Consider the following 15613-nt stretch of genomic DNA (forward strand, 5'->3'; position numbering starts at 1 on the left):
CTTGAGCAGTTCCTTTCAAACCTCCATGACTTGTTCCAATGAAAATCTGTGACAAGTACTCACTTTGAGTGCAGCATCTGTCTATCAATCTATTTATTCCTATCTTTTCTACAGCATCAAATTAGTTATTTTTATTGTTAAGAGTACTGTGACCAGTCTGAATAGTGCCTGTTGTCTTCTGATATATGTAGAAACTCTGAGTCCTGTTACCAGCAAATAACATTTTGACTTATCTGACAAATTTTCACATTATTGTTTCCATGATTTCACAAGAAATATACAAACTTGTATTTTTTTAGTTTTTTGGTGTGGCAGATGTTTTTCTATCAGTGAATGTCAGAAAAGAAAATTCACTCAATTGTTTTAGTCTATCAATAATTTTGTGTTTAATCTTTTGTAGGAAGTTTGCCGTATCTACGAAAATTCCTGACACTAAATGGTGTCAAAAGTGTTGTGTTGGTAAGTGAAGATCTGGAGATAAGTGTGAGGGGGCAGCACAAATGGTGGCAGTAATAAGATTATTGAGTGAAGTTTAGGAGGTAAAGGGAGAAGAGATTTTTCTCATTATTACGAAACTGTGCGTTTGCAGATGGTGAGCTCATTCAGGTTAGTCCTTGGGTCTAAGCAGTGAAAACTTCCCCATTTAGCTCTTTATATTTAAAGACAGTTTACAAGAAATGCAGAGAAGCAGAATGATGTCAAAATTCAAACCAATTCTCAAGAAGAACCTAATCTCCGTGTATGGAGAAACTTAGAGAAGTTGCCATCAGGATTAAGCTACCTGCATTCCTAGCAGAAGTTTCAGTTATCAATAGTGGGTGATAAAAAGCAAAATAGTATTTTTAATTCTTTGAGGACAGTGTTGTCTCTGAAGCCTCTATAATGTGTTTAATGTGGCAGCTACCAAAGTCTCAAAGCTGCACTGTGTTAAGACACGTTCTAAAAGGGAGGCAGATAGATTTAAAAAAAACCACAAACCACTATGAGTGGTAATGAATGCTGCAGGGAATGAACACTCATGGGATGACAGGGGTGAAGTGACAGGGGTCAGAACAGGTAAAAACTCTGGCCTTCTGACAGAAAAATTAATTTGGAAGTCCCTATGTTTCTAGGTTTCTGTTCATCAAACAAGAAGCCTTGTGTGCGCTCTTCTGTGGTTCTGTGATTCCTGTCCTGCCAGGCACAGAATTTAACAGGGGTGCTGTGCTACTTGACATTTTAAGGGGAGTCTTCATATTCGGAGATAGCTCAGCTTCCTGAGCCTGGAGCCCTCTGCGTGATAGATGTGAGGGATAATTTGTGAACACAGCAAGGGTGGCTTTGAGAGTCTTACTTTTTGTGACTTGAGCCTCCATTCCTGTGGCACATAAGTCTGCTTTTGGCCTCAGGGCAGCAGGAGTGCCACAGGAGGCCAAAAAAGACGAGAGCTTCTGGTCTTCTTTCTGCACCTTACAGGCATTGGTGATTGTTTTGTGGTTTCTGCTGCTGAGTTTAGTCTTACTCAGGGTCACACCAAGCGTTATTTGCTGCACTTTGCAATCAGTCTGATGTTGAGTGAGAACTTGAATTAATGAAATAAAACACTGATGGGTAAGGTGCCAAGGGATTGCTGATGAGTGTCTGTGACTATAAGGTAGTGTGGGCATATTTCACTTCTGTGGGTAGTTCTGGATTGTAGAAGCTTGTAATCGAAACTTTGTTGCTTATTGCCTGATGGCCCACAGTCACTTCACTGCACAGTAAAATCTGGTCTTTAGATGTATTTGTACAAAGTGCAAAATAGCACTTGATTGTCTTGCATCAAATATTGGCAGTGCTTAAGGAGTGAAATTTTGTCAGTATTGTAGAATTGAACTTGTGAAACTTCACAGGGCCTGACTTTTCAACTCTGTTGTTCTCTGCCAGTTTTAATTGAGTTCTGACAATGGAAGAGCAGCACTTCTTCCTCTTCTATTGTTCTTCAGTTTCAACTGGATTTCCTGATTGTCTAGAATTGTTCGTTAGAATTACAGAACTCCTGGATTTCAGACTGGCTGTGAAGAGTGCTTGAAAGGCAGCTGAACTGTTCACTGCTTGCTGGGTAACTGTGTGTTATAGAAAAAGCTATTCTTTAACAGCTTGCTTGTGGTGATTTTGAGACAGCCTAGGCAAACCAACACAGTAAACCCAAGACACTCCAAGTGTGTGTGCAATCAGCTATTTTTAAAATATATAAAGTATTAGAGTGGGGCTGGTGGGTATTTTCCAAACGAAAAGGGACTGTTACATAGTTGGAAATAGTTTATAATTTGCATGTGCTTAGTACACTAATATTCTCTATCCTTTCTTGGCAGTGAGAAATCCCTACACAGGCCACAAGTACCTTTGTGGAGCACTACAGTCTAGCATTGTTTTGTTAGAATGGGTTGAACCAATGCAAAAGTTTATGTTAATCAAGGTAAAATTACAATTACTCTCATGTTTTTTTCTAGTTATCTTTTAGTGGCTTGTTAAAAATAAGTATTAGCCATTTTTTGATTTATTAGACTTCTCCTGTTTTCTATTATATTGAAAATAACTACTTAAATATGTCATGTATTAACTGACTCAAAATAAATGTTCATGTTTTTGGGGTGCACTTCAGTTAGAGAACCAAGCCCTTTACTCCATGAACATTGCCTTTCAGTTGCACAATAGAAAACTGAGGCTGGCAGGCTGAGACATGGGTTAACAGTGGTCTTGCTCTCATACTAGAGAGAAGGTGACCATTTGTTCTATGTTTTTTGACACTGAGGTGCCCAGAAATCCTTGTTATCTCCCCATATGACATCACCTGGAGAGACAGAGCCAGGGTGGGCTCATGTTTCTAAAAAGGCAGCTGCTACAGCTTGATCAGCCTGGAAGAGAAGGCTCAGAGGCTCAGTAGCCAGGGAGAGCAGTGATGGGCACTCTTGTTGTCCATGGGCAGCTGCAAAGGACATGATAAAAGACATGCTGTTTTATTTTAACTGAGTTGGCATGAAATGCTCCAAGCTTCTTAACTCAGGCCTTTTGTATTTATCAATTCCTGTTAGCTGAAGAAGTAAACCTAACATTACAAAGTATGTCCTAAAATTTACCATACAGTTTGAATATACAACAGCAACTCAGACTACATTTATTTCCCTTCTAATACCTATTTTTGCTTATTCATCTAGCACATAGATTTTCCTGTACCTTGTCCACTGAGATTGTTTGAAATGCTGGTAGTCCCCGAGCAGGAATTCCCTTTAGTCTGTGTTGGTGTCAGTAGAGGAAGAGAGTTCAACCAGGTGGTGAAGTTTGAGACTGTCAACCCAAATTCTACCTCTTCGTGGTTTACAGAAACAGGTTTGTGTGCTATTGTCATTGCATTCCAAAATGTTCTTTGCTCTTCTGTTATAGTTGAAGCACTAAAAGGTAGGCTTCTCTAAGGAAGCAAATGGTTAAATCATTAAGGCTAAGTGAGAATTGCAAGTTCTCTGCTTAAAGGTGTATCTGGTTGAACCTGCTTGCATGTGCACTTTTTTTTTAATGTTTCTCCTTGTTGAACTGATGGGATTCCTTGAGATTTTTGGTATAGCAGAGGATGGGGAGTTACAGTTTCTTGTATTTCCACAAATTAGGCAGCACTTTATTACCCCCTGTGTTGTGTTGTGCTCTACCCTGGCACCATGACTTCTGTTTATTTAATAGGTTTTAGTAAAACTGCATTCTGAGCAGTTCCTTTTGACATCTCTGGAAGATGTATTTTGGCTCTCCTGCAGTGTGTCACTATGGTAAGAAATGGTGTTATCACCTCCTGCTGAGACAGAGCATTCCTCTGGTGTTTATGGGAATCAAAAGGATTAGGACCACTGGTGCAGGAAACCAAGTGCCTGGCCATCACCAGTGTGGGCACCATGAGTGAGATGGCCACCATCTGAGCATCAGCAGAAATTCTCTCATGGAAGTGTGCTAAGAATTACTTTTTTAGAGTTACAAGGTTGCCCCCTGAACCTAGATGCAGTAAGGAACCATTGCTAGTCATAGCTGACAGGTTCAGAAGCAATAGCTTTGGTTTTGCCTGTCATGGATCCTTTGTTGGTTCGTGATGGATTTATACATAGCTCTGTGCTGGCATACACGTGTGCATGAGTCCAGATGAGTGTGCACTGTGGAATTCACTAGCAAGAACACTTTCCTCCAGGAAGATATCCACTGACCTTGCTTCTGCTGAAAAGTGCATCAAATTTTGACACAATTTAAAGCATAGTTAGAATACCCAAAGTGAGCAGTGGATGGCAAATTAACACACAGTACTTCAGATAATGCATTTTAGTCTCATTCCTTCCTACCTGTAACTCTGAATTTATAGCACAGCCCATAAAGGAAGCATGCTGAAGAGAAATGTCCTGTTACCACTTCTCTCTTAATGTTGTTTGCTTTGGTGTATAAATACAAGAGTATTCATCCCTTCTCTGTTCTTTTTTTGCATTGTGCCTTCCACACTGTTACAATTTCCTTGCATTACTTGTGTGTTCACGTGTTATGTCTATGTTGCCGTTTTCTCCTATTTTTGTAGCTCAAATTTAAACCCTTTTGTTGCAGCAGCTTATTCCTGTCTCCTGCTGGCAGGAGAGCAATGATGCAAACAGATTTTTATTTTTTAGAATTTTAACCTGAAGCTGCTTTTGTGTTCTTAAGTAATGTGCTCTAATTTCTCATGTCTCATATATTTACTGAGTTTCTCTTTGCTATATGAAAGATGCCTACAGAATCTGGCAGAAATGTTGAATTAGTAAGAGCTGCTGTGTATGTAACTTTAATGTTAACAAACAAATGGACCAAAACTACGCTTCTGAGCTGACATGTCCATTAATCACTTGTGGGTCAAATTCCTATTTGCTGTGATGGAGACTGCTGCAGCTGTAATTCAGAAGAGAAGAAAATAGGCCTTCTTTTGAGGGTTTGGAGAAGGAAATAGGCCCCTAGTTTTGGAACATTTGGGGGATGGAGCTTCTGCAAATAGTAGCAAGAATTAAGTAATAGTATGTAAGTCCCTATCAGGAGTTAGAAATAAAGACAGAAGAAAAGTGCATTGAAACAGCATAGTGTGGACAGTCACATATATCTGCCTTTTTGCAACAGCAATATTCAAGTGCATCAACAGAAAATAAATGGAGAGCGATGTACATGTCAGTTTGCTTTTGTGACATGGCTCAGAAAAGGCTGAATTAAATACATACTTCAGTATTGTAGCTTCAGTTTTCCTTTCACAGCCAACATATTGGATAAGTGGACATACATCTCTAAGAGAAGAGTAATGTCACTGGTAAGATGATGATTTTAAATAGATAAAACACACTAATGCATCAAAGTGTCTCAATCTCTAGAACTTCCATTTCAAATTTCATGCTAATGTATGTTATGAACTAACACTGTCATTTTTTTATAGACACTACGGAGACGAGTGTTGTCCATGTAACACAGCTGGAGAGAGATACCATTTTAGTGTGTTTGGATTGTAAGTTTAATATCAACTAAGTATATATGTATGCATATACATGCATAGTCTGTCTTCAAATTAGGTTCTATATTGAAGATAATCCTTGGTTAACATATCCTTATTTTTTGTCTAGGCTGCATAAAAATAGTGAATCTGCAAGGCAGGTTAAAATCCAGCCGCAAACTGTCGTCGGAGCTCACGTTTGACTTTCAGATTGAATCAATAGGTAAACTGGGCTTCATTATTAGTCTTGAATATCCCTGGAGGTCAGAGAGTTGGGTAGTCACCATCTGGATGAAATTTAACAAGAGCAAGTGGTGGATTCTGCATCTGAGATGAGGGAGTCCCAGTTATGTGCACAAACTGGGGAATGAGAGGCTGGAGAGCAGCTCTGCAGAACGAGATCTGGGGGTTGGGATTGATAGCAAGCTGAAGATGAGTCAACAGTGTGCTCTGGCAGCCAGAAGTCATGACAAGCATTAAGGACATGGAAATCGTATGAAGTTGCATATGGGAAAATTCAGTTTGGATATTAGGAGAATGCATTTCACTCAGAGGATGATTGATCGCTAGACTGAGCTCCCCAGAGAAGTGGTCTCAGGACCAAGCCTGTTAGAGCTCATGTGACTTCTGGACAATGCTCTAAGCAATCCTTATGAATCTCTTTCAACTTGAGATCTTTTATGAATAACTTGTTCAGTGTTACAGTAAAGAATTAGGTATGCTACTTGTCTAGTCTTTGGGATCTGGAACACTACCTCATTTCACTTTGTGTGAGAAGAGTCAGTAAAAGGTTCAGCATGTGCCTTCCTAGGAACAATTGGAATGGAGTAATAATCCTGGAGTCTTCTTAGACTAAGCTAAATATCTTGGGAGCATGATGGAGACTTCTAGCCTCTAAAGGAATACCTTAAGCTAACCTACATAAACTCTCTGCCTAACCCGTGTCTAACTCATTTTGCATGTGTGTTTGTGCAGTCCATTTTTATAAAGCAGCTCAAAGACTAAACTATGATATATCACAGAATGCATAAATTCTGTTTTCTTGTGTAAAATTTGAATTAATTAAATTTGTGAAACAGAAAGAATAGATCATTTTGGCAGTTCTCCAGCAGTTACATGTCTGGATTGTACCACCTGCTGTTGAAAGAGGAGTAGGAGGGATGTGTGCACAGGTGAAGGGTAGCACCAGAAGAGGAGGAACAGTGGGTCCTAAAATTGTCAGGAGTTGCAGGGAGTTTCTGAGGAGAAGCTTTAAAATTTCAGGCCCTTCAAAGATAACCTTCCACAGAGAAGAGGGCAAGACACATTGCCACTGAAAACATTACTTTTATGGCTCTTGATGATTGGGAATGGAGGGAAGGAGGGATTGAATGTACTTGAAGCTCCTCACTCTGGGACATCTGCATGTACTGTAGTCCTCACCCTGCTTGTCACAAATGAGCTTCCTGTGGCCTTTACTGTTCTGGCAGTGTCTCCAAAGACACTCCTGGAACTTTCCTGTTAAAATTCCATATATACTGTCTGCAAGTAAATTAAAGGGATTTCCTGTTCAAAGAAAATGACACATCTAGGACTAGACATTTAGAATATTTTCTGGTCATATGGAAATGTTTTTAAACCTTGCTCATTAAACAAATAAATATATAAATGCAGCTACTTTTGAGGCACGTTTGGTGATTCCTGGGAGACATTCTGCAGTCTGAGTGGGTGTATATTATACAATGGAACATACATGTACAGATTTCAAAACTTTAGTCTTGTGCTTTTGGCCTTTAAAAGCAAGAGTTGAGTTTATGCCTCAAAACTGATTCCAGTGTTCTTTCTTGCCAGTCTGTCTACAAGACAGTGTGTTAGCATTCTGGAAACACGGCATGCAAGGAAGGAGTTTTAGATCAAATGAGGTGAGTACTACATTTTGCTTCAAATTCTGGCTTCTAATGTAAGCCACGTGGAGGAGAATTACACAATGCTGTTGTCTGAAAAAAAATGAAACATTTCAGTAACTTCCTGGGTTAGACCTAGCAGCTGGAGTCTCATTCTAGGCTTGTTTCAGAAGCAATAAAGCATTGGTGGAGCTGTACAAGAACTCCCTCACATCTGACAAGCAAAGCAGAAATGAGACCAGGCCAGGATGCCATAGAAAATACCCAAGTCTAATTCTTGGTGTTATTAATCTTCACCTTTCAGCTTTTTATCACAGTGTCAAATGAGGTGCCTGATGTTTTTTAGTCTCTGCCATGTTCTCTTGGCTAAAAATACTTTGCCCAGCTTACACAAGAAATATTTTTTCCACCTTCAGTAGAAAAATACCAGATTGACTTAAACATGGTTGGTTTGGTTTTTTTCATAAAATCTCCTTGTAGTCACTTTTTTCAGTCCATTTGATGTGATTTTTAGACAGAGTTAAACCATTATAACTACCTTCCCAAATAGTTTTTATTTTCCCTTGGTGCAAACCCTGTGTACTTGTTAGTGAAAATGCTGGACTTTGTAGGAATTTAATGAGTCTTTTAATTTGATTATTAATGACTATTTACAAACATTGCCACTTATTCCATCAGTATTTCATTGGCTGAGAAATTGAGCTCATTATGTTTAAAGTACACATACAGCCACACCACACCAAGCTTAGATATCTCACATTGTTCCAGCACTACATTGATTTGCACAAAGCGTCAGTTGACCCAGTCTATGCTAACAGTGAGCCTACTCTGTGTGAACCAAAGGCTGGAGTCAGACTGCTTCTTATTTCCAAGGTGCAAATGTTTATTGTGGCATTTGTGCAATGCTCTACCCATTGGTAGAGCACTCAGCGGCTCTGCTCCAGCTGGGAGGGGCCATGTTCCAGTGTGCTGCAGCCCAAATGGATGCATTTTGTTGTTTATGTAAAGCATCAGGGACACTGGCTTGCTTTGTTGCTGTCAAGCCAAAGCCAGAACCTAAATGAAGAACTGAAAGCAGAACTGGGTTGTTAACAGAAAAGCAAGCCACCTAAAACTTCTTCTCTGTAGAACACATCTAGGGTAAGCTTTTGGGCCTTTTAAAATCCCTTATCTCTCCTAGCTGTCCCACTAGCTGCAGCTGTTAAAAGAAACAAACATATTTTCTGCTGTAATATGAAAGCCTCCAGTGCCAGGCTCAGGTCTTGACCATATTTGTTACTTTGGGGGAAATTTTGTTCTATATAATAGGTAGGAAGTTGTTGCATGGGACAAAAAGCTGACTAACTTGCAGCATTTTTTTCTTTTAAGACATCATTAGTTCAGTTTCCCTATTCTAATACAGTTGGCCTAAGTGGGGATGACTTGAGCTGCTTGCAAAGTTTTTTCCTTCCACAATTGTGACCTTACACCATGATTTGATCAAGTGTTAAAAATTAAAGAGGGAACTGTGAATTCTGACACAAGAAGTACAAAATTGGGCAAAGATTGTACAGCCTTAGCCTCACAGAAAGCAGAAATTAATTTTCTTAGAAAAGTGAAGGATTTCATTGCTGCGAATTAAAATTCTCTTGCAAATTCTCTGCACCAGAAGTGAATTCAGTAAGTCAGCTAACATTACTAGGGTCTGGGAAGGAGATGAGAATGTCTAATTTCCCCAAGTGTAAAATTTGGCTGTGTAGAAGAGGAGCTTTGTAAACAGTGCTGCCTGATCACAAAATGAGCAAATACCCCTTTGGAGTGTGCACTGGGCTTTGGTTGACTTCACTGATGAGCATGGCAATTTTTTGGGTGGTCTGGTATTCATATGATCATAAACATGTATCACACAAGTACAATTCGCCAACAGAACACACAGGTGTGTTGCACTTGTCTGAAATGTCAAAAGATGAAGTTTTCTTTTTGCAGTGGGCATAAGTATGACAGATTAGATTGTTTCTCTGCTAAGATTTTCAGAATATGAATGTAGTGCATACTTACTATAATTCAGCATTTAAACAAAATGTGTTTTATCTGTGATTTGCTTGACCCATTTTTGTATATACACTCTAGAGTGACAAAAATTGTGCCCTGTGTCTTTCAGCCATGGCTATAAAGAGAATTTGACTGGTAACTCAAGTACCAAGCTGAGCCCTGCTATTGTGCTTGCAGTGGCTACCAGAGGAATTCATGTAATGTGGGAGGAATTAGAAAAAACTTTTGTATCTTAGCTAAAAGTGACAGTTGCATTATAATCTCTATTGGATTTTAATTGGTAATCGGTAACATCAGTCACAGTTAATTATTTTCTCTTGATTAATGTTTAAAACAAAATGAAAACATTTGTGTTCTTAACATGTAAATATTTATTTTTATTGTCTAGATCACACAAGAAATTTCTGATAATACAAGGATATTCAGGCTTCTGGGATCTGACAGGTAAGGTGGGAAGTAAACAGGACATACTAAAATAAAAGAATAATGTGTGTTCTCCTACCTTATAAAAGTTATTTTTGCATGTTTCTTGCAAATTCTTTTTTAGGCATCTTAGACATTCCTTTATGTACATGTCTACCTTTCAGTTCTTTACTTTTACTTTTCTCTTTCTTAAATTTAAAAAATTAAAAATTTTTAGAAGTGTTTGTGAGCTTCCAGAAGTACACAACCATGCAAGAAACTCTTACTTGGCTGCAGACACAATCTCCAGGATTGTTTTCCTTTTTGAATTGGAATTCTTTTAACTTGGTGAAATCTTTATTTTCAGATGTTCTGCAGCAGTAGCTCATGAAAATCTGCCTCTGGAGATAAATGCAATAAAATACTTTAAAAATTCAAGTATCTCACTTTTACCCCAGAAAGGAAATCTACCAGTTCTTCTCCCAACATGACAGTCCAGGTCTTGTAGGCGCTCTTGATAGCTCCTGGTGTAGCTGTTCCTTGGCATCTGCTTTTGGAACCTCTCTGTGTGACCCAAGTGCTGTTTTAGGAGTGTCACTGACTTCATCAGCTTTCTCTGCCCTGGTGTTGAACTTTGTGCTTGTGTAAGAGCCACAGAAGCAGCAGCTGTTTTGTCTTCAGGGGAGTGCATACTGATATGACAGTTCACCAGTAATGAACTGACAAGAACTGCAGAGATAGGCTTTAACTTTGCCTCTGTCTTACACTGCTTGCAGTAAACCATGAGCTTGCTTTTGGTTGGCATTGATTTGAGGGGCTTTTGGACTAAAGGCATCCAGGGAAAAGGAAATAATGAGTCAGATGGATCCTAGGAAAGAATATTTAATTAAACCCAGGGTTGTTTTTAAATGAAGGATCACTTGACGTTGTGGCTTTTTAAATTTCCATTTTAGGGTCGTGGTGCTGGAGAGCAGGCCCACGGACAACCCGACAGCCAACAGCAATCTGTATATCCTGGCAGGGCATGAGAACAGCTACTGAGAGCAGCACGTGGCAGGCAGCTCGCTGTCAGGAGAGCGCTCCTGCTGCAGCAGCACTCGTGACTGGCTGGAATTGCACAAAAGCTGCAGTAACCCCACTTCAGTTACTTATAATTTATTATGGCATGAGAGGAAGACGAGAATTGTTTGTGGTATGGACACAGCATTATGATACCACAGAAGTGCTTAATTTGCTGTTATGTAATCTTTGTACATATGCAGTATTTTTCAGTGAAACTTCTTGCTGAAGCCCTACACTGACTTTCTGTAGATAGAGGTCCTCCTGTTAAGTACAAGTGTCTTATCTGTACAGATGTAAAAGTCACTGAGGATGCAGAAATTAAATTGGGGTACTATTATAAGGATGTCTCATGTGTTTATTATAAAGTGGGATTCTAGCAACAAAAATAGTACATTTAGCAACACTATTGTATTTTATTATATGTAATTTACTAATACAAATATTAACTTTTAGAAATTGTAACCAAGGCTGTAATCAGATTACAATCTTGTTTTAATTTCAATACAACACACTGGTGTTCATGTTTGCACAATGTATTGAGATGTGATGTATTTAGTCACAAAGGTAAGCTGTGACTTTGTGGATATGACTTGGGCTTCAGAGTTCCTCTTTTTTTTTTTTTTTTTGTTTATTTGGGTAGATTCCTTTGTGAAACAAACCAGTTAAACATCTGTATTTTTATATTTAATTAAAACTTTCCTTATGATTACTTCTCTATGCTTGAAAACAATACCTTATGGATGGGTGTCAGTCCCAGACTAGTGGTACCTGACTGTAATTCTGCAATAGTTTTTGAATTATTAGTGTATACAATGATAAAAAGTAGTTATTACTATTTGTCTTACTAAATAGTTTCATATCACGATGAAAAGGAGCAACATTCCACATTGTGGAAATGGCTCAGAGATGTTGCCATTTTGACTTTTTGTTTTTGGCCTTATAACCATTTTCACACTTTTCTTGATTTTAGGATGTTAACACATGGCCAAAATTTAGTTACTACCTCATTGAAACAATACAATGGTTACTACGCATCACGGGAACTTAGTTTTGATCAGAAGTATTTTTGATTGCTATTTTCCAATGGAGTGTGTAAATGCCAAGTTTTAAGGAAAATGCACACATTTGACTCCTTTTTTTGTATATGTTCTTTATATTTTATTGTGATAATATACACTAAAACCAAACTAAATTAAAAGTGATTTATGGCCTGCGTTATTGTTGTGATGGGTAATGCTTTGAAATATGTTCCCTAATGTATATAATGTAAAATAAATTTTTTAACATGTTGTTGTACAATTAGATTATCACCTGCACTGATTTTCCACATAAGACTAAAATGGAACATACTGAGTTTTCAATTCTGCGATTAAATGGTTGTGCCAAACACAGAAGCTGGGCGTCTCTGAATGTATGAACAGAGGTTGCTGGAGTTCCACTCAATTTGGGTTGGCATCAATACACTTTTGGCCTTTGGGCAGTGGACGTGTAGATTTGAGCTAAGTCTTTCCAAACTCCACCTTGCGTGGAAGAAATTCCCTCCATTTCCTGCTCTTCCACCTCTGTTGATTGCAAAGCCAATTTATTCTTTTTTTCAGCAGGTTTATTTTCTGCCTGTGGGCCTCAAGCTCACTGCTTCTGCCAGCCCCATCATGGTTGTTCCTTGTCCTAAGCCTCGGTTCACCCTGTGGGGGAAGAGGTGGAGGCACAAACCTCACTGCTGAGCAGCTGAATTCTCAGAAAAGCTGAGTTGTGTATCACAGCACCCTTGTGAAATCCCCAAGGGCGATTTCCATCCTGCCTCCTGTGGGCTGTTCCTCACTTGGACGTGCAGAAGTCACTCCGATTTGGCAAAGTGCACTACAGCTGATGTGCCGTGAATGTGCTTCCTCCTGGGGCGGTTCTCTAGCAGCTGGGGCCGGGTTCCTCAGGCCATTGTTGAATTATAGGCACCAGAGGTTAAGGGCTATTAGTTTTTACTGTCCTTGAGCATTTTTGGTGTGAGCATGCATGCAGGAATGCAGCTGGAAGGGCCAAAAATAAAGAGGACAGAGCAGCGGCAGGTGGGAAGAAGGGAGCATTGTGCTAGGGTAGGCATGTTCCCAGTCTAGTGGTACAATCTCAACAGCTCTGCTTTTCCCATGCTGCTCTCCAACCTCGAAGATTGCATGGAAAAATAGCTGGCAAAAATAGGGAGTGTGCCCAAACCTCTTGCTTCCCTCCAAGAAAACACACCTACAATGCAGGAAGGCCTGTGTCATCTATGAATGGTGTAGAAGTTGGAGAAATTTGTCTGAGGAGGGAGACAGCAGTTCCTTTAGGATGTGCGGATACATCTCATCAGGTTGCATGGACTTGTGCACTTTCAGGTGCTTTAGATGGCCTTGAACCCCATCTTCTCCAGCAGGTGATTCTTCTGTCTCCCAGGCCATGCCTTTCCCTTCTGCAGCTTGGGCAGTGTGGCTGGAGCACATCCTGGTGGAGACGGGCAAAAACGTAATTGAGCACCTCAGTCTTTGTCCAGAGAGGGCCTCATTTTCCCTAGTGTTCCTTGTTATCACCCACATACCTGCAGAAGCTTTTCTGCTTGTCCTTGATGCTTAATTCTCTCAGAGCTTTTAACCTGATCCCTGGCTGCTCGGACGACCTCTCTGTATTCCTGCCAGCTCCTGCTTCCACCCTCCATAGGCCTCCTTTTAGTGTCTAAGCTTGTCCAGGAGTTCCTCGTCCATCCACACAAGGTCTTCGGGAATATTTGTCCAATTTCTTGTCTCAGCTGAAGCCATCCCGCGTGTCCCAGCCCGATCCATCGATCCATCCCCGTGTCCCAGCCCGATCCATCCCCGTACCCCGCACTCCCGGCGATTCCAGCAGCGGCCATTCGCCCTCCCGCCGGCGGGGGGCGCGTGCGGCGGGCCGGCCACTTCCGCCAGGAAGGCCGCGGCCGCGCGTGGCGGGGCGCAGGCGCGGGGCGCCGCCGCTCCGCGCATGCGCCGCGGCCGCCGACGGAGCGGGCGAGGACGGGACCGGGGAGGCGGCGGCGCTCGCGCTCCGACCCCGCCCCTCGCGGCCCGCGCGCGACCCCCGCCGCGCCGCGCGCCTCCCCCCGCCGCCCCCGCCGGCCGGGGCGGGGAATGCGGCAGCCGCCGCCCCCCCCCGCCGCTGCGGGCCTGCCGCCCCCGCCGGCGGCGGGGGAGCGCCGCGGGCCCCGCTGAGCGCCGCCGGGCCTCCCGCGCGGCTCCCGGCCCGCCCCGGCGGCACCATGCAGGCGCAGCCGCTGCTCTACGAGTTCTTCAGCGAGGAGAACGCGCCTAAGTGGCGGGGGCTGCTGGTGCCCGCCCTCAAGAAGGTGAGGGGCCGCCGGGTGCCCGCGCCCCGGGGGCCCGGCCGGGGATCGGGCTGGGCGCCGGGCGCGCCGCGGGGCCGCTCCCCGCGCTCCGGGAGCGGCTCCGGGCTAACGGGGCTCGGTCCGCGCCGTCCCGCGGCGCAGGCGGCTGCCGCGGTGCTGCCGGGCCCCTCCGCGCCGGGGCGATGCTCTGACAGACCGAGCCCTGTAAATAAACACCGTGTGACGGGGGGATTTTTATGAGCAGCTCCTGAGAGAATTTTCGTTAATTAGTGTTCGTGCCTAATGGCTTTTAGTTAACCTTCTCGTAGTTTAAATGCCTTTTTGCTGAGAAGGCTTAATCAGGACAAACGAGCAAGTCTTGCTCCCTCAGGACGGTGAGGCTTGTGCCTATGGCATGGAAAGAATTTATTCGGAAGAGAGGAAAAATGGTCAGGCCTCCTCTTCCATCCTGAACCCAGAAAGTGCAAGGCTTAAGAAACAAATTTTCTGACACTGTTATTTGAACTGGCTTCAGATTGCAGAACTTCACGTGGTTTAGTCCTGCACGGCAATACTTTCTGAGTTACTGTCTAGTTAACAGCGATTCACTGCAACTTTTGCCTGAAAGGCTCCTTCCTTGGGCTGGTTGAGAGGTTCTCGGGTGCTGCAGCTCTACTGTGCAGTATTTCTTCCTAATTCCCCCTTGCAATGTACTGCCTCTCTTCTCTGGGCATGCTCTTTGAGGTCTGCAGCATTGTGTGGCTTTGCCCAGTTCTGGGAAGTCTTTTTACTTGTCTCATCTGTAGCGCGTCCTGTTAATGTCTTATCCCTGGATAGTTACTTCCTTGAAACTTCAGCACTAACACGGCTCACTTATGGTGCTTGTGAGCACTTGGACACCCATCCAGCTGAATGAAGCCTGCTTGAAACTGGAGCTACCCAACGTCCCAGCCACAGAGAGCTTGTTCCTTTGGAGGATGGTTTATTCTATGGCGCAACAAATGTTTGTCAGATTTGAAAGGAGTCTCAGTGCTGACAACTGGAGTACACAGAGCGAGGATTCAAAGCAAGCAAACATTAAAACTTTGGGATAACTTGTGACATCTGAAGTGCCAGATTTCTTCCTAGCGGACAAGCCATTCATGAAGTCACCCTGCTTTAAAGATGATTCTTGAAGGCGTTGGATGAATTCTGCAGTGGGAAAAGGAATTTTGGAATCTGAGGAGAAGGCCAACGAGGACAAGCTACCAAGGATGACAGGCTGGCCCTACAAGGTAGAGTTGTATTGGTTTTGTCTGCTCTGTTTCTCTTTGTGTGTAGAGGGGTGACAGGAGGCAGGTGGAGTTAGTTCTGAAGGCTTCACACTGAAACTTGTAATTGTCTGGCAGGTGTTTGCTCTTTTGACTTCAGCTTTTCATG

The 15613-nt window shown here is 42.3% G+C and overlaps 2 protein-coding genes and 1 long non-coding RNA gene across 7 annotated transcripts in view; 2 read left to right on the top strand and 1 right to left on the bottom strand.

Annotated features, from left to right (window-relative positions):
• Window positions 1–12260, top strand: part of MAP4K3 (mitogen-activated protein kinase kinase kinase kinase 3) — a 64042-nt gene extending 51782 nt beyond the window's left edge. For all 3 annotated transcript variants that reach the window (XM_021538570.3, XM_021538571.3, XM_021538573.3), the window contains 8 exons: window positions 401–459; window positions 2334–2437; window positions 3177–3348; window positions 5435–5503; window positions 5619–5711; window positions 7319–7389; window positions 9791–9846; window positions 10758–12260. In XM_021538570.3, coding sequence (XP_021394245.2) covers window positions 401–459; window positions 2334–2437; window positions 3177–3348; window positions 5435–5503; window positions 5619–5711; window positions 7319–7389; window positions 9791–9846; window positions 10758–10845 — 712 coding nt within the window. In that variant the 3' untranslated portion in view covers window positions 10846–12260. The remainder of the gene's footprint in view (window positions 1–400; window positions 460–2333; window positions 2438–3176; window positions 3349–5434; window positions 5504–5618; window positions 5712–7318; window positions 7390–9790; window positions 9847–10757) is intronic.
• Window positions 11997–13758, bottom strand: LOC110474837 (uncharacterized). The gene is made up of 2 exons (XR_013341778.1): window positions 13436–13758; window positions 11997–13341 (listed from the first exon to the last, which is right to left on the bottom strand). It is a non-coding gene; the product is annotated as an uncharacterized LOC110474837 (long non-coding RNA).
• A 329-nt stretch (window positions 13759–14087) lies between these two features.
• The window catches only part of SOS1 (SOS Ras/Rac guanine nucleotide exchange factor 1), a 43840-nt gene continuing 42314 nt past the window's right edge, over window positions 14088–15613 (top strand). For 2 of the 3 annotated variants that reach the window (XM_021538580.2, XM_021538582.2), the window contains exon 1: window positions 14088–14215. In XM_021538580.2, the coding sequence (XP_021394255.1) occupies window positions 14129–14215 (87 nt within the window). In that variant the 5' untranslated portion in view covers window positions 14088–14128. Of the gene's footprint in view, window positions 14216–14460; window positions 15469–15613 lie in introns of those variants that run through there. The other variant, XM_021538581.3, reaches the window with a different exon arrangement.

Source organism: Lonchura striata, unplaced genomic scaffold (genome assembly GCF_046129695.1).
Source record: "Lonchura striata isolate bLonStr1 unplaced genomic scaffold, bLonStr1.mat Scaffold_149, whole genome shotgun sequence".
Classification (NCBI taxonomy): domain Eukaryota; kingdom Metazoa; phylum Chordata; class Aves; order Passeriformes; family Estrildidae; genus Lonchura; species Lonchura striata.